At 43.4% G+C, this 27,434-nt stretch overlaps 1 protein-coding gene across 1 annotated transcript; it reads left to right on the top strand.

The window, feature by feature from the left end:
- Positions 1-356: 356 nt before the first annotated feature.
- Positions 357-26,073, top strand: LOC146188371 (cardioacceleratory peptide receptor-like). The gene is made up of 6 exons (XM_084603097.1): positions 357-405; positions 5,256-5,359; positions 11,197-11,290; positions 11,851-12,102; positions 24,462-24,563; positions 25,841-26,073. Exons 1-6 carry the CDS (start codon positions 372-374, stop codon positions 26,071-26,073), a joined length of 819 nt encoding a protein of 272 aa, XP_084459223.1. The 5' UTR covers positions 357-371.
- Positions 26,074-27,434: the final 1,361 nt, after the last annotated feature.

The raw sequence follows: 27,434 nt of genomic DNA, 5'->3' as shown, positions 1-27,434 counted from the left end.
TTTTCTGCATCAGCAGTCGTGGAGAATTCAGAGTGGAAAGCTGTTTTTACCGCAGTATGTCCACCAAAACTTGCAGCACTGAGTTTTCCAATTGCTTAAAACACCTTTTTTCACATCCTTCTTACCTTCACTTGGGCTGTACAATGTGTCAGCTGGATTGAAGTTTAGTACCATGGTTATCATTTGCCACTGCAATTTCATTAATACATTACCACAAATAAAGACCTTACAAAAGAAGGCAATCACTTAAAAAGCATCTTTTTTCAATGCCGCAGGTCGAGACATTGACGTTCCTCTGGATTCTTTTCGCCTGCATCGTGCTCGGTAACAGTGCCGTTCTAGCAGCGCTACCAAAGGGCCGCAAATCACGCATGAACTTTTTCATCATGCATCTGGCTATCGCAGGTAAGGCTGCGCTTTTTATAACATTGTTACTTTCAGTAGGGGGAAGTAAGGGAGGAATAAAACTGAGACATAAGAGTGGTTCATGGCCTACGGCTTGATCTGTACCTTTCGTAAGCTTAAATAGGAAATCGTCTTTGTATGATCGGAATTCAACGCACGTTTGATACTTTGGAAAAATGTTTTGCAACGATGTACAGTAGTCGGTTACGTAATGCTGAAGGCCTGAAGAAGGTTCAGGCGGACGGTTATTACTAACAGAGACAATGTAATGCTGGATAAAGGAAATAAATAAAGCCTGTCTGCGAAATATGGCTACAGAATTTTTCTCCAGTGGCTCTTCAGCTTATGCCGGCAAAAATAGCTGCAGGTTTTATATCGTTGGATAGCTTATGTCGAATGAAATTGGACTGCACTAATTATAGGTATAAGTGATTGTGTCTAGCTAGATGAATATAAAATTATCAAACTTTTCGCAGTTTCATTAGGTCATGCATTGTTTGATAGCTATTGTATAATATAGTTGCACGGAACTATTTTTAGGTACTAAATATTTATCGAGAATTAGTTCTTTTTAGCTTAAAAACAGGAAATTTCGCTCAAACATTCTCTTGTATCTTTGAATATGTTATGTCGAATGTAATTGAGTTCCACAGAAAGCATTTTTTAACTATTTGCCCTTATTTAGTCCACTGATATTATAAATTGAGGTTTTTGCTATAGCGGGGTCACATGTCGCTGGTTAGCTTATATCAAGTAAAAAACACTGCATTAATGGAAGATCTTCATTAATAAACGCTCATTGGTCAATTGGGAATCGCCGAAAGTTTGGCTAAACCTTTGTCATATATCTTTGAAAAGAGCTGGTCGAGCGGAATGAAGAATAAATGGTAAACCACGCAAAATAGAGACCTGTCTAAAGTTAGCCGAAATAACGCCCGCATACTTTGGTTCAAAAAATGGCACAAACCAGATGTAAAACACTACCACGTAATGCTACAAATTATTTACATATGAAGAAGTAAGGTTACGTGGTATTTGCTTTCGCAATGGTGAGAACTTTTCTTGGACGGAGCTTGACGCATCGCGTACACCAGTTAATATTTCTTAAGATATGACAAAATTAACGCTTTGAAATGAGTAGTAATATGCCAGCAGATAACGTTACTTTGCATACGCTCTAAATGTTACTTAAATATATTTATTATAGTGTTTCTCTTATGAACGCGGCTTTATCACACTCTAGAAATCATATATTACTCAGGAATTATTTGTAACTTTGATATTCTTCGTGTAAAACCTGCGTTCATAGCTTTTCTGTTCACGTCTCACATTGACGAATTTAAGTTGAATCAATTATGCACATAATGTCAAGAATGCAGCTTGTATTTCAATTAAGACATTTAGTTGCCAAGATTTATTCTGACGCCGGCACGCAGATCTGCCAGAACTCATTACGCGATATTAGCCCACAAAAAATACGGCTTATTTCAGCCTCATTACGATAATCCTGCCGCTTGGAAAATATAAGCATACTAGCCTGTCGCGCGTGAAGTAATAACTGCACCTACAATTATATATATACGACTGACCGAAAGGGGTGAAATCTTAATCGTTATCAAAGTGGGCATTTAAAAATTATATGCCATTTTGGCAGGAGCTTCACCTCGCAATTGCAGCTGCACACTAATACCGAATCAGCGGCAAAACATTCAGGTTGGAAGGTCTTTTTATCAATACGTAAAGATGACAGTCCTGAAGTCAATTCATTAGTTTCGCGCTATTTTCTTTCAATGTTTTTGTTACTCCGTCGTTTTCAAAAACACTATTTTGCTGCTATTTCTGAAGAGACGCTGTTTTGAAAACTTCTGAGTATATGTATTGCCGAAATGAGTGCTGTGTGTGATCTAGAAGAAGGTTTTATAGCCAAAAACATTCATGTCGTTCCATACAAGACTTTCCGCTTTTGTGTGACTGATGCGGTGCTTACATGAACGCGAAAAAATTACGGCCATTATATTAGGGTTTTAAGACGACTATAGGAGACCCAAGTATCGCAGGGTGGCGCTGCAGGCGCCACTGAACAGCGCCCTCTCCGGCCAACGCCATGTAATGGGTCTGGAAGAGTGAATACCTCGCCTGAAGGCATTCGTGTCTTTGTAGCTTCTGCACGCGGGAGCAACTCGCTTTGCGCGCGCTCGCGTTCTTTGTCGCTCGCGTTGTTGAAAGCTGCTTGCGCGCGACCTGACCGCAGTCTACTCGCCTTGCGCACGCTTGCATTTCCGTGCTGAAAGAAGGCTGCCTTGCGCGCGCGCGCTTCTGCTTCTACTTTTCAAACTCGCGCTTGGACGAATTGGTGTTTGAAGCGAGTGTGCAGTGATGTACACGCTTCGATGTGGTTTTAAGAAAACAGCCGACAGCGGGGGCTATTTTCGCAGTACAAATGTCAAAAAGGGAGAGCTGTTAGTCAGCCATGTGCGTTCTGTTGAGCAGATTATAGAAGATAAGCTGTTATCGTGAAGGCTAAGTGTGTGTCGCAGGTCAGCGTCCATATCACGTACGACGTGAGATTTGATACAAGTATATAATATTTATTATACCCATTTCATTACGGCCCAGATTTGTAAGGCGCATGCAACCGTTCGATGCGCTGTTTGCTTTTTTTCTGAAGAGCTTGTAGATGTAATCTAGTTGGCGCCTATGAGCTTAATAAAAGATACGTGGGTTAGTTTGCATCTTAGGCGCGCTTTTCGGCATATGCCGATATGTTAATTTTGATGCCGATTGTCATGCAATTGAATACTCAGAACATTTTATACGTAGCTTCCACCTGAATAGAATGTGCATTCACATGTATACAAAGAAACATCAACCCCCTTCTGCTGCAAACGAGATATTTTCGCGTTTTAATTTTGGTGAATCGCATTCAGCTCCTAATAACTGGTCCCGCAATTTTTCGAGTAATTTAAATTCCACAGAGTAAATGAGACGGTTGAAATTTTTGCTGCGTGGTTATTACATCATTGTTCCTATAGCTTTCATCTTGGTATATAACTCTTTTATTAAAACACTCGCCCCGCCGCGGTGGCTCACACGTTAGGGACTGCTGGTCATGGCGACGCAGGTTTGATCCCGGCCGCCGCTCGCTGGAGGCGAACTGCAAGGAGGTCTTTAGAAATATACGTACCCGGTAAATAACTACGGAATGGAGGGAGGAATTTTTACAGGTCTCCAATACAGTGCCCCTCGTAGCCTTGTCGCGCTGAGGTGTACGTTAAACACTACAAACCTAAACGAACATGTTCACTCAATTGACTTGCTTACAAGTCATTTTATATATCCTGCCTTGGAGCTTCAGTGTATGCTTTCTAAAGAAGAAACAATCTGCGTCTGAGCATGAGTTGCGAGGCAGCATATCCTTGTTCTTTTTTGTTAGTTTTGCTCTTTATGTCGTGGGTTCGAAATGAACCAAACGGCCCGTCTCTGTTAAGTGACATGTTTCTTTGCAGCTAGCATAGACATGCACTGAAAAGCGCCAGCTTGCGATTTTCCGTGCTAATAGTGTACCTGCAAGGCAGGAATTCAGGGGCGCTACAAGCATGTTGCTGCTGTGTGCCGTTTCATAAACTCCCAAGAAGATCAGTCCTGCAAAAGCCAGGCACAACAATGGGCAAACCCAGCGGCAAAAATCCGAAGCCCTCTTTAGAGAACATCTGGGCCTTAATGAAATGGGTATAATAAAATTGAAATACTTGAATCAAATTACACGTCATACGATGTGATCGCTGACCTGCGACACACCCTTAGCCTTCACGATAACCGCGATAACAATCTGCTCAACAGAATGCACATGGCTGACTAACAGCTCTCCTTTTTTTTGCATTTGCGCTGCGAAAATAGACACCGTCGTCGGCTATTTTCTTAAAACCACATCGCAGCTGCGCACTCGCTTCGAACATCGTTTCGTCCAAGCGCGAATTTGAAAAGTAGAAGCAGGAGCGCGTGTGCGCGCGCGACAGCTTTCTTTCAGCACGGAAATTCAAGCGCGCCAAAAGTGATTAGAATGCGTCAGGGCGCGCGCGCGCGCGCAAGCAGCTTTCAACAAAGCGAGCGCGCACAAAACGAGCTGCTTCCACGTGCAGAAGCCACAATGACACGAAAGTCTACAGGCGAGCTGTTGCGACAGCCAACAACACACAAATACACTTCTCTACATTTCGAGTGTCGCAGAACCACTCCAGCCGTGTTTTAAACTCAGCTGTGACACCTGTTTGCATGCCTGCGAGGCTACGGCGGCGTGCCGGCGCGAGCACTCACAAAGAGAGGTAACGCGAGCGACGCGAGCAGCACACGAAGCCGCCAGAACAAGTTCGGTCAAGCGCCGCATAAGCGCCGCGCCCTACCAATGCTTCAAAAATTTGCCGCTTGTGGAGGAGCGCGCGCTGCAGTCGCACAGCCAAACTTGAGGTTGGGTTCGCAATTGAAATGGGGCTAAATTTAGTAAGACAGGCAGCGTCATTTAACGTGCCTTCTACCTAGTGGCTGTTTCTCAAAAGCAAACGTAAGCGGAGGGAAAATTGAATAGTCAATGATAAATGAATGTCCACCATTGTGAGCTTTGGTCCTCATGATGATGTCATGGTTACTCTACGTGTGACCCAGTCTACTTTTCGATAAAATTTTGAGTGAGATGGAGCATACATATGACTTATAAACAAACCTTTTTTGTATAGAATCGTTGGTACATTATGCATGTATATCTATTTGAACAGCGTTTATCGGGAATGGTGTAGTAAGACACTAAGTGCAACTTCTTTGCTGCTATTATTTGTTTACTGTTTTCCTCCATTTAGACCTAGGTGTAGGGCTGGTTAGCGTGCTCACGGATATTATTTGGAAAACGACCGTCGACTGGCATGGTGGGAACGTCGGCTGCAAGCTGGTGAAATTCGCTCAGGTAAGGGAACTCCAAAATAACGAAGAGTGAAACTTGCTCGATAAAATCGGCAAACTTCTGACCCGGTACCGTTAGCTTACATAGGTTATAACATTTTTGATTGCTAATTAAAATAAACTAATGAAGGTGCTAAACATCATTAATTTCTGGTCTACCTTCCCGAGCCTCGTGCTCTCTACAACGTTGCTTGACGCTTTTTTGATGCAGCGTCATGCGAAGGCATAGTAGGGCTGGTTAAGTAAGTAGCGTGCTGCAGGGAATGCTACCCCCTGTAATGTTGAACAAGATGACAAGAATTCCAAGTGCTTCGTATCGGAAGGCCTGATTCATGTCTCTACACATAATGAACCATAATACATAAAAATACGAGGAAACCCTTGAACTATAGGAAGGTGACCATTCACCATTTGCCCACTACAAAGCGTCCTATTCTAAATGTGAAAAAAAAAAATTAATGACAGCACCCGTGCGCACGCAGAGCGAAAGTGGTGAGGCTAGCAGGTCAGTTTCGAACAAATCATTTACCATTTTACAATTTACCATTTTAATTTAAAACAAGGAAAGGAAATGCGGACAAGGTAACTGCAAGATGTTGACAAAAATGCAAAAAATGTTATCTCCTGGAAGGGAAATACAATAAGGGTCGTTACGATTCACATAGAGGTAATGTTAGACACTAGATGTGACAATGAGCCGTGCTGTTGCCTTTCGATGAACGAATATCTCGTCATTTATTTCCTCGTGTATTGCTGCCCGCGTTCAATTCTCTTTATAGCGCTTCGTTTTATGCGGAGGAATGAGGATAAGCTGAAAAACAAAACGTTGTAGACAACTGGCGCTACCTCATGAACAAAATCATGACTACATAGAACCTAAAGCAGGCTTATCGCTTTTATATATCTTGCATATGCACCTACTGCTCATCCGAACAGCACCGGCGACACAGGATCAACGATGCGGGATCTCGACGACAGCTAAGCATAAATTACGATCACAAACATTCTTTGAAAATAGCCTATATGAAGTAAAAATTCAGCGCAGGCGACCTTTTTATAACCGAGAAAAACTAACATTCATACATCAAACAGCCAGCTAGAGGTACTCGAAAAAAATTAGCTAACATCGGTGAGTTATTCCGACGTCTTGCCTACGACACAACCAAGAGCGCCAGGCAGCATGCCGTGTGGTTCCGTGATGGCGACTAAGCAGGCTCTCAGCAGAACCCGACTGAAGATGCGCTAGGCAGCGTGCCCCCTTCAAAATTCTTCGGCAAAGATGTTGCCCTGCCTGCGCCTTAGCTTCCAATATTATCCACCACTCCCCTTAAATTCCTAACTCTGGCCGCTAAATATGGGTGGCATTACTCTCTAGTTTAACCCGGCCGCGGCTGCTGAGCTTCCATAGAAGCGAAGCACAAAAGGCGCACTTGTGTTTTTTTATTTTTCATCATTGCAGGAAATTTTTGACAAATTCTTAAAAATTGATTTTGTGCACAATTTTCGGCATGCTGCATAGCGCAGCATAAAAATTCATATAGTCACTTAGATCTCTTAGTAAACGTATACCTGTTTCTCTTTCTGTTCAAAAACAGCTACTTTGAGTTCTTCGCACCTATTATCTATTCGATACGAGACAAAAAAATATTGCTACACTTCTCAAACCTCGACCACCCAGTTTAGAATTCGCATAACCATACTTTCCCTCAGTTAAAAATTTCAAGAGGCCCTAAAGACCCCTTAAGAGCGATAATGCGGATATCTTGGGGGCTAGTTCTACTGTGGTAATTATTACACAGAAGTGTTTTTCTGACACACTTCGTCGCTAAACGTTCCTATACCGAATGTCGAGCGATAGCATGGTTGATATAACACACAATACTGGTTTCAATGTTTATTTTACTGATTCCTTTCGCTTGTAGCGATTATGACATCTTCAGAAACGGCGCGGTGTCTGCGAATTGAGCTCGGCCCCAGGATTAGAGACTATGAGTATGGGTACGTGGCAGATAATGCATCATCTTATAGTTAGGCGTGTCAAATGGCATTGATCGAATACCGCGCAACTATCACCCGATGTCCCGTGATTAAGTGCAGTTCGCGCGGTTGTCATTACCATTTTGTCACCTCTAGGTGGCGGCCTGCACACCTGGGATGCCTCCTTTATTCCTCTCTGCAACGCTGCGAAAGCGACTGAGAACGCATCTGCCAAAGCTCTGCGCGGTGGTCGCGCACTTTGTGAGAGTTGCACTAAGGTGCCGCATAAGCAACCAAGTTGTGCAGTGAAGCCATACATAATATTTGAGGAATCGAGCAAGGAGATTAGTAAAAGTCGAGAGAGAGGTGATCATTTTGGCTGTCGTAATGAAAATAAGTCTCCGTCGCTACAGCTCACATGAAGCGCGGCACGGCGGAGTGCATTTCGCGTTGGCTTCACGATGGTAAAGTTTGCGTGGCGGAGAAAGAAATTCAACACGCAATTCTGGCAACTGTATGCACAATGACGCCCATCATGCTATTGTTTAGACGGCAGGTTATACAAGAAGAATTACGATCTGTTTCTCACGAACCGGGATTGGCGCAGTGCTTGAGCGTTTGGGTGTTGGTGGAAAGAATAGTGGTTCGATTCCTTGAGGAGACAGCCGATTTTTGTCTTGACATCGCAGTGCAATCACACTTTCTTTACCCGGCGCGTATGAAAGAAGAAGCCTTTCGCCTTAAAATTTCTTCCCAGTTGGCTTTATCGAAAAATACGTTTGAGACTTTCTTGTGGACAAATTCATTCCGAAGCAATTGATTACAGCATTCAGCTTCCATTTTGCTCCCATCCCTCACATCGTGTTTCAGCCATGCACCGAGTAGGGAGGCATTTTCAACTGCTTTCATTTCACGAACACATCTTTTTTTCGGTTTGCAATCTTACCCCGGATGACTCTGCAATGTTGCAGATAAAGCAAACACTCTAAGAATAAAAATAGGCGCAAAGAACGCCGACGTCAATTTAACGATACTGTATTTTTACATGTTCTGGCAACAATGATAATAATATTATCATATGTGATGTATAATTGTCAAAGTGGAGGTTAAAATGGTAAGAAAGTGGAGGTTATTCTTAATCATTCTTGAACAGTCAGTATGGTTAATAACTGTGTGAGTCTAAACACTTCCTTTGCTGTGAGTTCCAGCGGCTAGGTAACAGTGCATTTATTTTAAAACGAAAAACACTATGCGCATTATTGTGAACATCAAGAACACCGGTAAATGAAAGGAAGTCTTTTACATTGTATTCGTAATATTTACTTCAAATAGTTAGAAGAATTCAGGACTATGTGGACCGTCTGTTTAAATAAAGGAGTCGAAAAAGCATACAAATACATTTTTAACCAATCAAAAACATGTTGGAGTTATTCGTAGTATACCTAAAAAAGTATTCGGTCATTTACAACTTTGTGGACTGACAACTTTATGGGCTTTGAAAAAAAAAAAAACGCTGTGCAGAAGGCAGTTCTAGAATAATGCGTCTTGTAAAATATCAGTGTTGTGTAACAAAATTGGGTTTCATAAATTTTGCCTGCTGACTGTCAGATCATAAGGAATTGATGCATTGCTACCTGTCCACGGGCATCGTAAATTAAGAGCCAAATTCTTCATCCATGTGACCATCCCGGCCTCGGCGGCGGTTTTTCGATGGCGGCGAAAAGCAAGGTGGCCGTGTGCTGTGCGATGTCAGTGCACGTTAAAGAACCCCAGATGGTCGAAATTTCCTGAGTCCTCCACTACGGCGTCTCCCATAGGCCTGAGTTGCTTTGGGACGGTAAACCCCACAAACGAAACCAACCAAATCATCCAAATACGGATTTTTAAATAATAAGTACTCAGTCTTTGCGTGCATTTTCCTTGAGGAAGGAACCATTCAAGCTTCCCATTCCTATACCATGCATCTTTATCTGAACGCATGATTCACTGCACAGCTCTCAACGCTGAGGGCAGCCGCTGCGGCTGCAGCAAAATTCGCCTGCCTATTGAAGCTTGAAGTTGCTGTATCAACTATACCTTCCTGAGAAGTCATGCATAACAATAAAATCATGAGCTAGAAATGCGGAATTATTCCACATGCTTTCCTGCACAACGAAATATATTGCGCTGTAGCCTATGCTGTACTACAGAATTAGATAAATATAATTCTACTAGACTCATATTCCCTGCAACAGATGCGCACCAGCCGCTCCTCATCATTCTCAATGCCTTTTTGAAGGAACTGCAAAGGGTGGTTCTATATTCAGCCGTCAGCTCAGTCACGGTGGCGCAGTAGTTAGGGCACTCGACCTAAGGATGCGGGACCAAATCCCGGCCTCGAAGGCGCCTTTCCATGCAGGAGAAGAGCAAGGCGCCCGTATACGGTGCGTTGTCTGTACACCTTGAATAAAGCCAGGTGGAAAATTACGGAGCCCTTCACTACGACTTCATTCGGAGCTTGAGTCGCTCTGAGACGTTAAACCGCGTGAACATAGCGAAACAATAATCAGACATCCTCTTCAATCCCTTCTTGAGTTCCGCAAGCAGAGAGGGTTCTTCGTTCCAAATAAGGAAACTACAAAATCTTTAGGCATTTTAAAATTTAGATGATTGTGTGGAAAATCGGCAGCGCAAGAAATAAGAATATTTTGTGAAAAGAAGTGTTTAGCACCATTGCCATTGTGTTTCTCCACTTTACCCTTTCCATTTTCGGTACAACAAAAGTGACCGCTTCCTTGAAAGCAAAGCGGTGCACCCATTTTTGAATACTTTTAGAAAGGGCCTCAACAAACGTTTACGTTAAAAGAGCGCATTAAAGTCTGCGCACGAGTGTTTTTATACAATGATGCCAAGGAAGCCGAATAATTGTTCTAACTGAAGCATTGATCATCGTTGATACACAGCGAATGATGGGCGTTATTTTAATAAGATTAATATTGCCTTTTCTGGAAGGTTGTTGAGAATTTAGATTAGAAAGACGTCATTCCCGCATGCATCGCGTTTTTTTTAGAAAACCACAAGTGCCTTGTGAACGTTGCCTTCCTTTCACGATGATCATTGATATAAAATACCTTTCTTTATATAATAATTTATATAAAAACAAAATAATATAATAGATTTCTCGCGTTCTTAATACAGCTGACATTTCAATAATAAAATCTGTATCAATCTGCTTAGGCCATCTTCGAGTTCATAACGATTCCCTTGAGATAGGCAAGCAAGTTGATTAGTGGGTTTAAAGTGTTGAATTCCTTCCTTTTGATTTCTTGTGTAAGAAATCAGATTCGCTTCCTAAAAAAAAAAATTAATTTATATCCTTCGTTTCAGGCCACACAAAGAAAAAAACGGTCCAAAGGCGTGATTATAATTTTTGGGTTTTTTAGCAACTGGGCCAGTTTTTAACATCCTTATTTATTCTGGCTCATGAAAATCACCCTCACTGCAAGTAGCTAAACATTTTTGGATTGAGGGTGGTGCATTAGGAAAATGGATTATAACTACCTTTCTGACTAGAATGTTACGATCCTTTTTCCGACGAAGAGAAGCTTCGTTAAAATTACCACAGCTTAGCGACCTGCGCTATTTCTATTTCTTTAACCTTAATTCGTAAGAACGCGATGCGAGATGAAAATTTTTGTAATGCAAGTGCTTGACAGGATAAAAATGCGATACAGGGTACGTATATATTAACCGATTGGCACCACAACAATTAGTTTGCTAGTTAAATAAATAACAGGACTGCACGTGCGTTTCGTGCCAGTTCATATGACTTGGATGAGTACATTGTTACCATTATTCTTATCTTCTACTCCCTACCTTCCCTAGGTGCTTGTCACCTACTCGTCGACATATGTCCTGGTGGCATTGAGCTTTGACCGGTTCGACGCAATTACAAGGCCCATGAATTTTTCTGGATGCTGTAAGTATCTCAGTGTCGCGTATACTTACATCGCTGATAATATTCAAGAGCGTGTTGCCTTGCTATTCATATACTATTTTATTTGACACAGGAGGTAATTTTAATATAATCTGAAGAACAGCACAACACGAAGAGATACGTAGCCCTATTTAGGTGCGTTGAAGATCACGGCGTGCATTTTCTTTTCATGCTGACATATTTTCGTTGCTTCAAAAATACGGCCAACTACTTGGTGAATATTCTTTTGGAGTAATCCCGATCGGAATTTCTTATGCAGGCTGAATTGTACACACAGTTCTAAACATCTTGCCTCACACTCATTTTTACGTGTAATGCCGTTTTCTGGTGCAGCCTGGTGCGAGCAACGTGATAAAGCGAGTGAATAACATTACTCAAAACCATATTTGATTTCCGGCTTTCCGCATCAATGCTTCGTTGGTTTTAACGTTAGCTCTATATATCCCTGGAAGGCGCCCACAACGAGATATAAATGAACAATAGCTGATATTTTCCTTTTAATGTGACATCACTTCTCTCAAAAGACGCCGTGTTTTTCGCAGGGAAACGCGCCCGCTGGCTGGTAGCGCTGGCGTGGGCGGCCTCCATGGGCATGTCCCTGCCGTCCGTCTTCCTCAACGGGGAGGCGGTAGTACACGGACGCTTGCAGTGCTGGATTGAGCTGGAGCTGTGGCAGTGGCAGCTTTACATGACACTGGTTGCCTGCTCGCTATTCTTCGTGCCAGCCTTGTTGATCGCTGCCTGCTACAGTGTTATCGTGTACACCATCTGGAAGCGGGGCAAGATACTTGGAGGTACATTCTGAAACCGCATTGAAAAGCGCTACCTAATCATTCTTTTCTTCGGATGTGATAAAATTTTGCTTAAACCTTCAACATTATGGCATTTTGGTTCTTATAGCATGTGCGAACATGGCAGGCGCATCATATCATAGCTGCACCAGAGTGCTTGTGTGAATTTCTATTCTGAGAAGCTCATTCTCTGGGACGTCGACAAATGTTTTTAGCAAATTAACAAAACAAAAGGGCGTTTTCTCAAAAGGTGTGCAAACAGGTCTTCGTTTTTACTCTTTTCCTTCACATATTTATGTGCCGTTTCCATTCCGCTTGGGCTCTCAGGTATAAAATGGCATTTTGCTAAGTACGAGATTTACTCTTGACTGGAGGAAACCATCGCAACATTATGCCATGCCCAGAATAAAACTACATTTAGTGTATATGAGTTTGCCTTTAGCAGTGCAGTACCAACATGCGGAGCGCTTATATACCAAGTTTGCCTCTTCCCACAGAGATCTCTGAAAGCGAGCAAATTGCAGTTCATACTGTAATATTGTTACGTATATGCCACCGAAGAGGACGACGATAGAAAATAGAGTGAGAGACCACGAAGCTGAAGAAACCGTTGGTGCTTGCCTGAACACCTGCTGCTCTGCTTTGCCGTGAACACTTGTTCATCACCTGCTGTGGTTTCGTGTGCTAGCCTTTTGCCCGTATCATCTTGGTGGAGGTGCGGGGTAGAAGGCTAGCACCGGAAACCCCGTATCAATATGACCACACGTCCAATGCTGACACTTAAAGCGCAAGATATCGACTCCACGATGAGAGGCATATATAAAGTGGAATGCCTAGAAAATTAAGCAAAGCCTTAGCCTTAAGCAATGCATTAGTGCCTTTAGTGTATGATGAAAAAACAATCAATCGCAGGTCTATCAAATCTAATCGATAGTCGTACTGCGTTCGTTTTGAGTAAACAGAATGCGCAAAGAATTATGCATGCTTTAAGAACGAATGTAGCAAAAAGTGGTCAGAAGGATGATACGCATAAAAACTCATATGGGTACGCGAAAGTTCAGGTAGGCAATGTTATTTCTTCTGTTGCTAAAAAAAGCCGAGGTGTTCTAACCAGATCCAGAGACTACTAGCAGAAGTAAACAGACACAATAATACAAGCAGCAGAGGAGACGCATTCGAAATTCCGCTGGTAGGGAGACAGGTAGTAAAAGGAATTGTAGCTGCATTGCAAGATGCAAAAAAAAAAACCCACTAATCAAGATCAGGAACCTTTGCTGCTGCTGAAATGCTCTGGGGAGTTGTTCCACAAAGTCTTTTCAACAGCATCATGCTGCAGAACTTCTTAACTACAGTAAGAATTTAAGAAACACCAAAATCCTCTTAATCCTGAAGAATATAGACATGCTGAAAGAAGTTTCAACAATCAGCCTACTTTACCCTTTCTGTAAGGTATTTAGTTAGGTTGTCATTGTTAGATATAGCGGTTACATTTCATTGAACCAAAATATTTTGCAGGATTCCGCAAATGGTACTTCGCAACAGACCATATCAGCACTACCCACCAAATGGTGGAGAACTGGATACATGATAACCCACTCCCAAAACTGTTTTCAAGAAGCAAGTATTCGACTCAGCCAGCATTTCAGCGGTTATTCAGGCATTATGAACCAGGATCTACATCAATCACTATGGAGGAGAGCCACACATAATAGTACTAAAGATATTTACACCGTCTGCACAGCCGTATAATAAGCACAGAACAGCAATGATATGTTTGTTGCGGAAAGGTGTTTGGCAAGAAGACACAGCTTGTTTCATGCTTCAAGAAAGTTTTCCAAGGCGTGAATTCGGAAGAGGTGGGTACAAGAGTTAATGCTGAATATTGTTGCATTTTGCGATTCACTGGTGACATTGCCTAATTAAATTGAAGCGGACGAAAGGCAAAGTATACTAAGTAACCTAGACAGGCAAAGCAGTAAGGGTTTAAAACCATACTCAGGATACTAAAGCAGTAAGGCAATATATTAACAGTAAATAATAAAAACAGCAATTTACAACAGGTAGCAAAGCACTGAAAGTGGAAAACGTTTCAGTGTAGTTGATACAGCAGCAACCATAAATCCTTACCACGAGAGCTAAATAATAAAAACGAGCGTAATGAAACGCATATCACAGACACTTTTAGATTGTAAGGCACAGTTGATTAGTAGACTACGCAGACAAGGATATATCAGGTTTATCTTACACGGGACACGCATGTAGAGGAAAAGCATATTTGTTGAAAAAAAAAAAACGGTGCAGGTTAAATTGAGGACATACATTGGAGCTCATGAAAGGAAAATCTGCCATGTGACAGAGAATGTGAAAAGCGGATTACAGGAAACACGAGAGCTACTGATCACTTTCTAGCCGAAATAAAGAAGACAGGGACCTGCACGGCCGCAGCTTCTAAGGCAAATGTAATAAAATTGATGGTCGGTAAAGAAACTGACAGCATTCATACTAAAGATCCGTAAGGCAAGAGACGGGTAACATTTGTGCGGATAAAATTAACAGCTTTGCAAAGATAAGACGGTTACAGCTCGTGCATGATATATAATTGCAGGGCTATGGGAAAAGCTCTTGCCTTCCGGTGAAAGTAGTAAATCTGGCGTAAATAATGTAGTTTATGGCAGATGGGTTTCACTCCATTTTATTTGAACAACGTGCGCATGACGCTATACGCCCAAGCTCTCTTTGAAGCAAAACAAAAAACATAACTCTTCATCACCTTCGCACCGACATTAGGACATTAGAGAGAAACAAAGATGAACTTGTTCACAAAGCAAGGGCTTTCAGTTGCTCAAAGTCAGTATTCTTAAATACTATACCGCACATTTGTGCAGCTGGACAACGCCTGCGGCTGTATTTCCTGCGTCATCGAACGCCTTCTAGTTCGTTTTCTTTCGCGCGTTGTTGGAGTGAATTTCTTCTAAAACATTCTTTTCTCGTAAGTTAATTCGCTGAATATTACCAAGAACGCCGGTCACCAGTCAGTGCTCGAAATGGATTGCTTCTTTTAAGTTTACTGAATTGAAAGATGTCTAAGCAAAAAAGATACCTCTAGCACCACCGGCTTCAACAACTACAGTGTATACATTTAATACACATAGCCCATTCTGCAGCTGTAGTAAGAATCAAGATTCAAATCCGAGCTCAAAATAAAATACACTGAGTCATTTTTTGCAGTTATTACCATTCAATGCACCCTGATAAACTAAAATGGGCTGTTGTAAAGATATTGTTTGTTTCCTAATCCACAGTTGCGGTCGGAAATCATTAAGCTTGGTAGGCTAATAACAAAAGAGATGTGCAGAGAACATAGCCCGTATTTTTCCAGTTTAGGTGATAGATTTAAATTGAACACGAAGGAAAAGTGGAAATATAAAAACAAGAAAAATATCAATTCAGCCGTTGCGGATGCATCGAAGGCGTAAAGTGCAATATCAATAAAAAAGGTAGAGCCAAAATTTTCATGAATATTTTCAGGTCGCTTCGTCACAAACTGTAAGAGCTGTGATCGCATCCTAAATCACATTTGGGTTTCCTAGTATGAACCACGTATCATTTTTCGAAAGGGGTTCGTATCTTTACTGCAGAACGTTAATGTCCACTTCACCGTGGACATTAACAGTTAGAGCGTTAATGTCTGTGAGTGGTTAGAGCGCCCGTCTCGGCTGCGGGAGGTGGTTAGTTCGAAACCCACCGCCCGACACCCACCGGTAAAAATGGGGTCAAGCGTCCCCCGGCCTGGCGCTCGGCTTTTCCAGGGGTGTGCGTTTGGGAGAAACTCCGTAAACCCCGCTGCGCGCCCCTCCTCCGCAATAGGCCCAAACCCAGTTTCGAACCTCGCAGCCTGCAAAGGTGGTTCTGTTTGTCTTTCAAAGGTACTCCCTTTGACCCTCACCTGAAGTGCTCCCTTAGAGCCTCAGCTACAGCAGTCCAGGTGGGATATTGTATTTTGTCGGGAAGAACTGCGCTTTGGGTGTTACTCGTTTTTCAGTAATATTGTTTGAAATGTCCTTCGAACAAGGAGCCACTGAAAAAACGAGAACGTAATTTCAGTTCACAAATGCGGTGATAATACAAACCGTACAGCAACCAACAAAACCCATGGTTCCCCAACAGATTAAAACGTTTGCAAAACAAAACGAAACGCCTTTAGCGCTCGTCTAAAAAAACAACACACTGATAACTCATGGAATAAGGATTACGAGGCCGAGAAAGTATACATAAAAAAGTTCGTGATGCCAAACGCACTTTTTTTAATTCCGATTTACCTAAAATGCTGACCACTAACCCCTGGAAGGATTGGCAAGTCATGAATTCACACATGCGCGTACCATTTCAATCGCTGAAGAGTCAAGTGAAACTATCTCTGATACAGACTGCGCCAATATATTTAATGAAGCGTTTTCATCCGTATTTACTAACGAATGTGATCCGTCTCTTTTTGTACCACCGACATTTATTCACAACCCTATGCCTCCCCTAATATCCTTTCCTGCAGGAATCTTATCATTGATAGAAAACATGAAACTATCATCTTCCGCTGGTATCGACAATATCAACACTAAAGTACTGAAAAACATTAGACACATGTGCGTCTTTGTTGTCCTTGTTGCATGCAGTCACTACTCACAGGCCAACTACCCAACGATTGGAAACAAGAACAGAACAAGGTAACAAGAACTCACCATTAAATTTACTGTCTCATTTCTCTAACCAGCGTACCCTACACAATCATGGAGCAACTATTTTCACCTCGCGCAACATGTGTTTCGTAGGGCTAGCCTTGTGAAACCCAACTGGCCATTTTCGTACACGGCCTGCAAATAACCTTTTATTCTAATCAACAGTACGACGTTACATTTTTTAATTTTGCTAAAGCCCTCGATAAAGCACCCCATAAACGTTTAATGATAAGACTTTTCCTATAAAACCTGGGCCCCAAAATTTTAAAATGGATTGAAGACTTTGTAGCTAATCGCTCCCAATTTGTGACAGTAAACAATAAGTTCTCTAACTCCCTTCCGGTGGCGTCATGTGCTCCCCGAGGATAAGTACTTGGTCCTTACAGCTTCTAATATGCATTAATGACCTACCAATATATGTTACCTGTAACATATGCATCTATGTTAACGATTGTGTAGTTTATCGTACTATCACTGGCCCTAGTTATCAATCAACACTACAATGTGAGGTTAATGCTGTGATAACTGGTGTGACTGTAGTGACTCACGTGGCATGCGTCCGGCACGTGCCGAAGAGAAGGAAGCAGCACCAGCACGAGAGCTTAGGAACGCTCGGGACCTTCGCCTCGGCCGGACGCTACCGTCGTCAACTCTTCAGCTTCTCCTCAAATAAATGTGGCCGCGGTCGCCCCTGACTGGCGATCTTTACATTTGTGGTGACCCGGAGAACCGTGCCTTCACCCCGGTGGTGTCCTAGGATGGCATATTGGCAAGGCCCGACTTTCGACCCGCCGCTTCCGATGTTCCGGCCTGCAAGCGTCGGCGGGGGGTTTACTCAACTGGAGGCTGCGATGTACCAGAACTGCATCACCATCCAGCAGTTCAAGCACGCAGTCCTCTTCGAAATCTTACCACCTGACATCCTCTGCCGGCTTGCCTGCCCTGCCTCGAGTTGCCGGCCATATGATGAGCTGCGTGCTGCTGTCCTGGCGCACTTCAGCGAAAACTACTGCCCGCTGCCACTCTACGACGCGGTAGACCCGCTTTCGGCGCCGCCAGCATCCGCTACCTCACCAGCATCACTCTCGTCTACGGCTGCATCCTCGGGGCACAGCACGCGGCAGCTGTCTCCGGCTAGCTCCCTGCCACTCCTTCCTAGCGCATCTGGCCCGGCTACTCTCCCACACGTATCTATCTTCTACGACACAGTAAGCGCAGCCTAAGCTGTTCCATCCTCCTCTGCGTCACTTACACTCCCATTATACAAGTGGCAAGCTTTGTTGTCATTCAAGTGCTGGCATGCGAGCCGTGTGAGGCAGCAGCACCGGACTTCAGCACGTGCCTCGATTTCTCGCACCAAGCGTCCTGCTCATCGTCTGCAATCGCCCTCCATCGCGATTGCGCATCAGTGGGCTCCGCAGCCACCTCGCTCGAACACCACGCGCTATGCGACGCAACATCTCTGGTTCGTGCCACAGAGCCTAGGGGCACTCATTTTGCATTTGTTGTGCACCTCCCGCTTTTCCAAGGCCCTATCAGGCAGCAACAACATGACAGCTTATGCCTACCGCAAGTGACCCGTGCGTATGTACATCGCAGCCCACAGCCGCTGTCGTCATCACGGTTAATTTTGCCCTCTCGTGCTGCAAGCTTAGGACGGTACATAGCTCTTCGTCACGTTGCCTTCCCAAAGCTGGCTCGCCGCAGTGCTTTGCAGCAACGATTCGGCCAATTCGTTGTGAACACAAAGCCTGTCTTCAGCGCCATTGCATGTCAAGCGGACAAGCGGAGGATTCAAGGTGCTGCCGCACGCTCCTCAACAGTTCCGCTTCCTCAACCGCTACGTTGTACTTAGCCGCGACGTCCTGAACAGCGTTGATGAAACCTGCTTTCCCCTTGGACTACGACTTGGACACGAACTTACATGTAACATGTGTATAGCCTATTAAGAATTCTTAATAGTTTTTTTTTGAGCAATGCCTTTTGCTTAGACTGCGCATATTTTTTCCTTTTTCTTTTTTTTTCGACCAATCGCCAAGGGGAGGAGCTCTGTAGTGACTCACGTGGCACGGGTCCAGCATGTGCCGAAGAGAAGGAAGCAGCGCCAGCACGAGAGCTTAGGAACGCTCGGGACCTTCGCCTCGACCGGACGCTGCCTTCGTCACCCCTCTTCAGCTTCTCCTCAAATAAATGTGGCCGCGGTCGCCCCTACCTGGCGATCACTACATGACCACTAGCTAATGAAACTTAACCCATATAAATGTAAACTTTTATACTTCCATCGTCATCGCAATCCTCTTGGTGTTTCATATGTAATCTCTGGTGTACCCGTACAACCTGTTCAGTCAAATACATATTTAGGCGTAACGTTTCGTAGTGATCTTTCCTGGAATTTGCATGTAACTAACACAATATCATCAGCAAATAAAACATTACGTCATCCTGCTCCATGGTGCTCTACGCCAGCTGCTGACTGACCGTGGCCGTTGGTTTCTTGCTCGAGTAGTCGACGAAATTCTCCGGTTCTGCTCCATTAAGCACTATTTCACCACCGCTTACCATCCACAAACGAACGGCCTCACCGAACGCCTCAACCGCACGCTCACGGACATGTTGTCAATTTATGTATCGGATGATCACCGTGACTGGGATGTTACTTTGCCGTTTGTAACGTTCGCATATAATTCCTCCCGTCACGACACAATGTGCTACTCCCCCTTCTATCTCCTATACGGCCGCGAACCCCCCCCCCCCCCCCCTTTCGTTTGACAGCGTACTGCCTCCCACCGTAAATGTCAGCTCCTATGTTCGTGACGCCATATCTCGAGCTGACGCCGCCCGGGTTATTGCTCGCCGCCGACTAGCTTCCTCCCAAAATTCCCAGCAACGCCGCCATGATTCTCGTCACCGCGACGTCCACTACTCTCCGGGTTCTCTCGTCTTTCTCTGGACTCCCGCTGGTAGAGTTGGGCTGTGTGAGCTCATGCCACGATACGCAGGACCCTACCGTGTCTTACGGCCAGTCACTCCTGTGACATATGAGATCACCCCTGTGCATCCGCCGCAACAGTCCGCTATGTCACGTACCGAGATCGTTCATGTCGCCCGACTGAAGCCGTACTACACCCGCAGTAGTTCGACATAATGCGCACCGAGACTGTGCTTTTCGTGGGGGGGTAATGTTACATATATGACCTGTGCGTTGCTGGATGTTGCAGAAGAGGACGATTAACAGTAGTGCCGCGAAAGGAAGACGAAGCTGATGAAACCGTTGAGACTTGTCTGAACACTTGCTCTACTGCGCTCTGGACGCTTGCCCTTCACCTGCTGTGGTTTCTGTGCTAGCCTTCTGCCCCGTATCAATATGTATAGTATAAAGTGCGATGTTGTACAGTGTCATTAATCGCGATTTATTCCATAGAATACCTACATATATTACCACAATTTTCACGCGAAGCTTTAGTCACGACTCGTTACTCAAGTTCATATGTCGCTTGCGCATTCGCACACTGCAAGCCGTGTTAGGCACATCTGACGATTTTTTGTATTTCAGTTGCCTCTCTGCTTCAAAATAACATTGGTCAGAAGTTTTGAAACCACATTGTGGTGGTGTCTTTCCGTGGGAGACTGACAAAAATGCACGTCCTTTGGCTTGCAGTATTCCTGAAGAGACGTTAATTTCTTTACCACACTATGAAGGGGAATGTATAATTTTGTAACGAAGACCAGCGAACTCAACGCGATCTCAAAGGTGTTTGTACACCTTAAATATTTCAGGCCATGAAGATAAATAAAAACAAAAACAAGGATAGCCTTGAATTTCGACGTCAATCAAAGCCTCCAAATACTATTCCGCCTTAAATCCAAAAGTAAATATTTATAATGAATTGCAGTTGGCTAGCCTTCTTTTATTGTGGCACTATAACATGCAGACTTCATCGCTTGCTGTTGAGAATCAATTCAGAAATGGCACCACGTCAATTTCGCTGTTGATAAACTGAGCACTTCAGAAGACTGATAAGTCATCCAGCACAGTGAGCTTGGCAAAGTCGCGTAACTGGTGATACTGACGCTAAAGCAGTTTCAGAAACGCTCTCAAGCTAGTTGAAGAAACCAAACTCACATAGGTCTCTGCTGATATTGGACAACTACATTACTTGGTAAGCGTTGCACGTTAGTATGCATTTTCTAATAGGATTTTAGAGCATTGTGATTTTTCGAGCTCCTGAGAAAAAAAGAAACATTGTGTGAATCTCGGCGGCAACTAAATATTTGAACATTGTTTACCGAGCTTGTGGGGGGAAATACGCTTAGGAGCAGCCTTTCACCTATCATCATGTATTTCGTTATTTTACTTATCTGCTCATACTTTCGCTGTTTTCGCACAGATTTCATCTCCTGTGATGTGTCTACTACTGTTCCTAAGTGGACACCATCTTTACCAATTTTTCCCGACAACGTATCCACACAGCGTCGAGCCCCCACTGGACAACAGTGGCATATTTGAAGAGACTTGGCAGATCCAGTTCAAATACCTCGGTTATTAACACGACTGAGACCATCGTTAGCTCCTCATATACTCTCTGACAATAAGCACCTCTTACGGGGAGTACTTCATGTTCAGCAGCCTGACTTACTTAGAAGTATCATGCTGTTGCATTCTTCTATAGCTATAGAGGCCACTTCACCAACAAAAATATGAAACCCTGATAAGTATTTTCTACGAGCTAAAATTTCACTCGCTCCCATGTTCGACCACTAAACTTATTCTAGCTAAAGTCCTCTGAAACGTTCACCTTTATTCTGTGTAGACAGAATAATAGAGCGGGCGCTCGACTCTCCCTGCTGCACCTCCCGAGTTTGCCGTGTGTCGGTGAAGGACTTTCACGGGCTCGCAAGGTCAACCAAGGGTTTAGTCGTTTTGGTGGTCATGTTTTTTGTCTCCAGTGTTCTAAAGCTAAACAAAACACCGAAAGAGAGCCGATTCAAACGCGTCATGTTTTAATGCAGATACTCGGATTCTGCGCGATATCAATGCACTTTGAAGAGCCCCTTATGGTCAAAATTTTCAGAACCTTTCACTACGGCGCCTCTTTATAGCCAGAGCCGCTTTGGGACGTTAAACCTTGTACATCAAAACAACCAAATCGGTACGGCTTCTCAGTAGCGTCTTAAGAACTGATTGAGCCTCCGCAGAGGGCGCTTTTCTCGTTACACAAAGGTTTATGCAGTGTGAAACCTCTCAAATTTGTTTTCTGTTTGATAGTTAGCTTAAGCAGGTTCAGCACTTCTTAGTCCTGTTTCTATGCAATGATGCATCGCAAACACGGAACCGCAGTCAGTACAAGTGCCGGCACTGGCAACTGAAAAGAAACTTCTTTTTTGTGTTCTCCTTTAATCCAATGCTTACCGGCATCTCTTTCTCTTTAGCAAAAAAAAAGAAAAACAAAAAAAACGCCAACCTTAAGGTCTTGGAGGAATAAGACAAATCAATTCCTTCAAGATGAACACAATTAAAACCGAGGTAAAACAGGTTACTCTCTTAATATTTTGTGTTCTTGCACTGCCTGCAAGGTGAACTGACCATATGTCAACATTCACCTTATCTATAACATTTATGAGGTGACTCTGTCGCGATTGACCTTGACCAAGCAAGTACATAAACGCGAGCAGTTGAAGCTCTTGGATTTGGTTATATCTTTTGGTACCCTCCCTTCTATGCTAGAAATATGCTCCACAATAAACAAAGTGTCCTCCGCCTTATAGGCCTCTACACCCAAATGTAGTAAGGCGCACAAGTTTCACCGCTGCAGTGTGGAATGCGCATACAAGATCTTTCCCATCATGCGTCGCATATACTAAAAACAGATGGACAATGAGCATCAGGGTTTTCTTTTCAGCATCAGTTAAACTGGGGTAGTCGTATCTGAAAACTAATCGGAAAGAACCCAAACAGCTACCATTCAGTATGAGACATGAATCCTAATTTGGCCGTTGTGATTCCGCTTGAATGTGGCCGCGCATGCTTCGGTCAGACAGGCACGTGTTGTAATGAATGGCTCCATGAGCATGGATATTTAATGAATTCAGGCAAGGGAAGGAGTCTTCCAATAATTCTAGTTAAGGCAAGCAATGTGGCCCGCTTCTGCACCAGACGCGTTTCCTGTGGATATATCAAGAAATTGCGGTCGCAAAAAGCTGTGAATTTTTTTTTATTCATATGAGGGGACAGAACTGTGTTAGCTAAGTTTTAGTTGAACTCCTGAAAAAGAAATTGTTTGATCTTATTTCTCATAGTATTCGTGTTTTGGTTTTAGGAAAAAGACAAAACCTGTTTTATCCTCTTAGTCAGGAGAAAAGAAATGAGAAGCCGCTTTAAATTTGTAGTCATTGCTTGCTCTGTTTTTTCAGGTGCTTTTTTGTTCTGTTTCCTGTGCATTAGTGTATCGCAATGAATTATACTGATGAACTACCCACAAACGTCACTTGCACCACAGAAGAGGTATATTATTGTTTCATCTGCTCTTTTTTCTGTATTTTGTTGAAATCCTTAACTATTGTAACTATTTTCTTAATGCATACGTACTAAATGCAGCTTTCTATAGAATAAGGTGATGATATCAAATTCACATTCATGTGCTAGTGAGTACAATATAATTATTTCTATCTATGACACCAGTGCTTAATTTGCAAAGTCGTCATTGAACTGAAATTAGTTCGATACACATATCGAAAAGAAAATTAATGTAACTGTAATTACAGAAAAAGCACTTTTTTTTTCGTCATTGTCATAAGCATAACTACGCCCATCGCATTAGAGAAGCCAATTCCACGTTTCCAAACTGACGCCAGTCGTGTGCCAATTGAGTCTCCCCTTGCAAAGTTCATAGCAACCTCATCCGTCTACCTACTATACCGTCGACCCCTATGCTACCTGTTCATTAAAATACAGTTAATTTCCATTAACGTTGACCGGATATCCTCACACCCTCTTCCCTTATATTCTTGGCTTGTGTCTATGGCCTTGAATTGGACTTGGCTCTGAGGATAAATTTCTGACCACTGTTGCTGCTTCTTAACTATGCAACTATCAACTACGTCGCCATCAAATTCAGGCGTAACCTTTTCGTCAGTTTTCAGCTTTCTGCCTGCTTCTGAGTGGGTTCAAATTGGCACTTGTAAAATTTTTTTTTCGAAGGATACTGGCAAACTGGTGTTCATGATCTCCGGATACCTATTTAAAGTACCCATCGATGGTGTAGAGATTAACCATCCTCTTCGCGTCAAATATTTGAACCCTGGTAGTAGAATTTCTCCATCACGTAGAATAACGGCGTTTGTAAAAAAATATTACCATGCATGACGTCTGGCATAATATCGCTATTCCGATTTGATAATTTGTTCTCTCCCTTAATAGGTTTGGCGGCTCAGGAGTAAAATATTTCCGCAAGCCCCTATATATATGCTCTGATTTTTGCAATTATTTTAGTTTCTCTAGCTAGAGCACCCTCTTCCCATTTTTCAGCGGCGGCTATCTTTGCCAAAAAAAATCTTAGTTTGTTGAAAACTGTCTGATACGTTACCCTGTGACAATCTTTCTGCATGCTCAATATCTTGTATGGTTTGTAGGTGTACGGGGAATGGAAGATGACATGAGGAGTGCAAGTTCGCGAGGCATCATTCCTAGGGCCAAGGTCAAGACGGTGAAGATGACACTGATCATTGTGTTCGGTGCGTATACAGCTTACCTGCCCCTTAACTCACGTGCCGCTCCTGGCAGGATAGAAGAAAGTGGGACATGTTGTTCTATTTCTCTCCGTACTTTGTTAATTTAGTTGTGAAGCACGTTTTAAGTAAAAGGGCGGATATGGAAACAATCATATATCGCAAGCTCTAACACTCTGGCTGCACTGCGACCGCTTGACACCCATGCTGCGGTCTCGACAAACACATTATACAGCCCTGCTTCACTATTAAAAAAAGACTGGAGGATCTAGCGCTGTACCGACATTCATGTACAGGCGTGACGTCCGTTGATGAAAGCTACAGTTGCATGAAGGGAATTTTTTTTTCAAGATGAAGCTACGTCATCCTGGATTTTTACATAACCTAGAGCAGCCAGTTATGGTACATGAATAGATGAATAGATGAAATGAAATCTAAATCAAATCAGGCCCATGAGAATGTTGCACTCGCCGCAACGCGATCACAGCTAGTTCCGTTTAATCGACCCATCGACATTCGCGTTCAGGTGGTCCTTGTCAGATATGTTTTGTATTTCTTCCGAAACACGATTGATTTAACCTTGCTGCGACAAACACTTGAGCCACATTTACGGTAGTCAAGAAAGCGAAATATTAGCGCAACTCTGCAGTTATTTGTTAAATGGAAATCGCACTAACATCCCGCATTGCCAAATGGTGGTCGCACGTGACCTGGGAATCGGCGTTGTCCAGCTGGGAATTACGGATCAGCTTGCCCTTTTTGAACAGCATTGAGCTACCACATGTCTAGTATTTTAGACTAGGAACATCATTTATTGAACTTTTAAAGGCTTCCAAAATCAGTCAATAATATCATGGTTTCTATCTGACTACTTCTCAAGATATATATCCTCAGGGGAAGTGGCATCTCCCACAGACCCTATGCTAACAATTATGACGGAGTTAGAGGGAGTAGTGAGTCGTGTGCACACTTCTTGGACTATTGTGATATCGCAATCAAGGAGTGGTAATATAACGGAAGACGCTACATTTTCAGAATGGCTGTTATTACTTATCAGCAAGAACTTTTGCCTCAGCAGCAAGCTCGAGAAAAATATGAACGCACAACGACGTCGAGACTCGTGCACGCAAAGTGCGGCAGAGCCCAATGCACTATTTTCTCACAAAGGGCGACAAGGGGCTCAGCGCTGCTTTCGTGATGCCAAGTTTAGCTACAGGTCGACATGGTGATCCGAAAACGGAGAGCGGGGCAGCGGATAACGCATTTTACTCTATCTGTTGCAGCGTTCGTGCTCTGCTGGAGTCCGTATTTCGTGTTCGACCTTCTTCAAGTGTACGGTGTCACTCCCCGGACTCAAGCTGCCGTCGCCGTTGCAACGTTCATCCAGAGCCTGGCACCGCTGAACAGTGTTGTCAACCCGCTCATCTACTGCTTCTTCTCGAGCAACAAGCTCTGTCGACGTCTGCGCCACGAAGCCCTGCTTACACTCTCGCCTCACGAGCAGGTGTCCTTATGATCGGGCCCCCTCGCCCGAGGTTAGGGTACACGCATATACACGACGCAATCGTCGGTGATCTCGAACTTAATGCCCTGAACAACGCTGTTGCGCTAAGTGAACGTTGTCAATTGTTGTGTGATGCCTACACTACAGATAAGGAACCCCATCTGCCTTGTATCATCGATGTGGAAAACAGGATCATCATGGACCATTCTTAGCTCTCCCCGGAGCAACGTAAGAAAACATTCCGCTTGTTGCCGGGGCCGATTAAGGCTTGCCGGAGATGTCTTGCCATCATCCTCCTCTGGCTCCGATATAGCTGTTCTGTGTCTTTATACATTTACTTACTAATGATCAAGTCTCCTGTGCGGAATACGTGTGCGCTTGCTTGGCCAAAACAGAAGCGACGTAGTATTCACGGCAATGAACAACTTGCTGGAATTCTGCCTTATTTGTACGGCATGCGACTGCTACATGCCGGAATACTAAATAATAAACTGTTTCTGTTGTTAATTCGGTCAGAAATAAACCGTCTTTTCTTTCACAAGAGGCTGAAAGCCGCGGTAAAATGGAGAGTTCCACCGGCAAAGTGCACTCCACATTCCGTTCCAGGGCTTTTCAAATTTTATTTATTTTGCACATACAGCTAGCCTCAGTCGAGGCTGTTGCAGGATTGGGGTACATCATGATAGGTAATTAGTAACACGTCACATGTTATACAAAAACTATGGAATAACGTCAAAAATTGAGTAGACATCATGCGATGTAATGTCAAAGTCTGTGGTTTAATATGCAATGCAACTTAATTACAGGTGAAGTAATATTTTTTTACAATTGTAGCATTGAAATGCTAGATTATCATGTTTGGAGAAAACAATGATTACGGCAGGTTAGAAAGAAATATTTGCAGAGAATCAGATCCAACAACATCCTCAAAAAACATGTTCCGTTCCCTAATTGTTTATGGAAAAAATGAATAACGAAAGGTGTCAGGATGAAACTTATACTCTACTAAATGCGGTGAATGGTTAGTTCTAGTATTTTTTTTCGATAAAGGAACTAGGTAAAGCTCGGAATCTATTTTTGATGCACCATTTATCAGAAGAAAGAGGAACTTAAGGCACAAATTTTGGGCGCGGGTACTAATAATTGCCAGGTTCGCGCTGTTTAAACGTTCATTTGGGAGTCGTTAGGTCGATAACAAGCGTTGAGGTGCCGGCTAGTTGGTAATACATTTTGGAATAACAGCGCGAAGGACGAGGACGAGCGCTGTGTTTGTGTCCTTCTGATCTTCGTCCTCGTCCTTTGCGCTGTTATTCCAAAACGTTAGGTCGATGCTTGTTAAAAATAAACCTTACTGCTTTCCGCTGGACACTCTC

Source organism: Amblyomma maculatum, chromosome 5, assembly GCF_055883805.1.
Source record: "Amblyomma maculatum isolate TAMU_Amacu chromosome 5, ASM5588380v1, whole genome shotgun sequence".
Lineage (NCBI taxonomy): Eukaryota > Metazoa > Arthropoda > Arachnida > Ixodida > Ixodidae > Amblyomma > Amblyomma maculatum.
Note: the sequence above shows the minus strand (reverse complement) of the source record. Positions and strands in the feature narration are given on the sequence as shown.

What these genes read in the sequence shown, in the direction of transcription:
- LOC146188371 (XM_084603097.1), top strand. Translation starts at nt 372, where the DNA reads ATGAACTTTTTCATCATGCATCTGGCTATCGCAG. An exon ending in CATGCATCTGGCTATCGCAG is followed by an intron (nt 406 to 5,255) that starts GTAAGGCTGCGC and finishes TCCTCCATTTAG; the next exon opens with ACCTAGGTGTAGGGCTGGTT. An exon ending in AGCTGGTGAAATTCGCTCAG is followed by an intron (nt 5,360 to 11,196) that starts GTAAGGGAACTC and finishes TACCTTCCCTAG; the next exon opens with GTGCTTGTCACCTACTCGTC.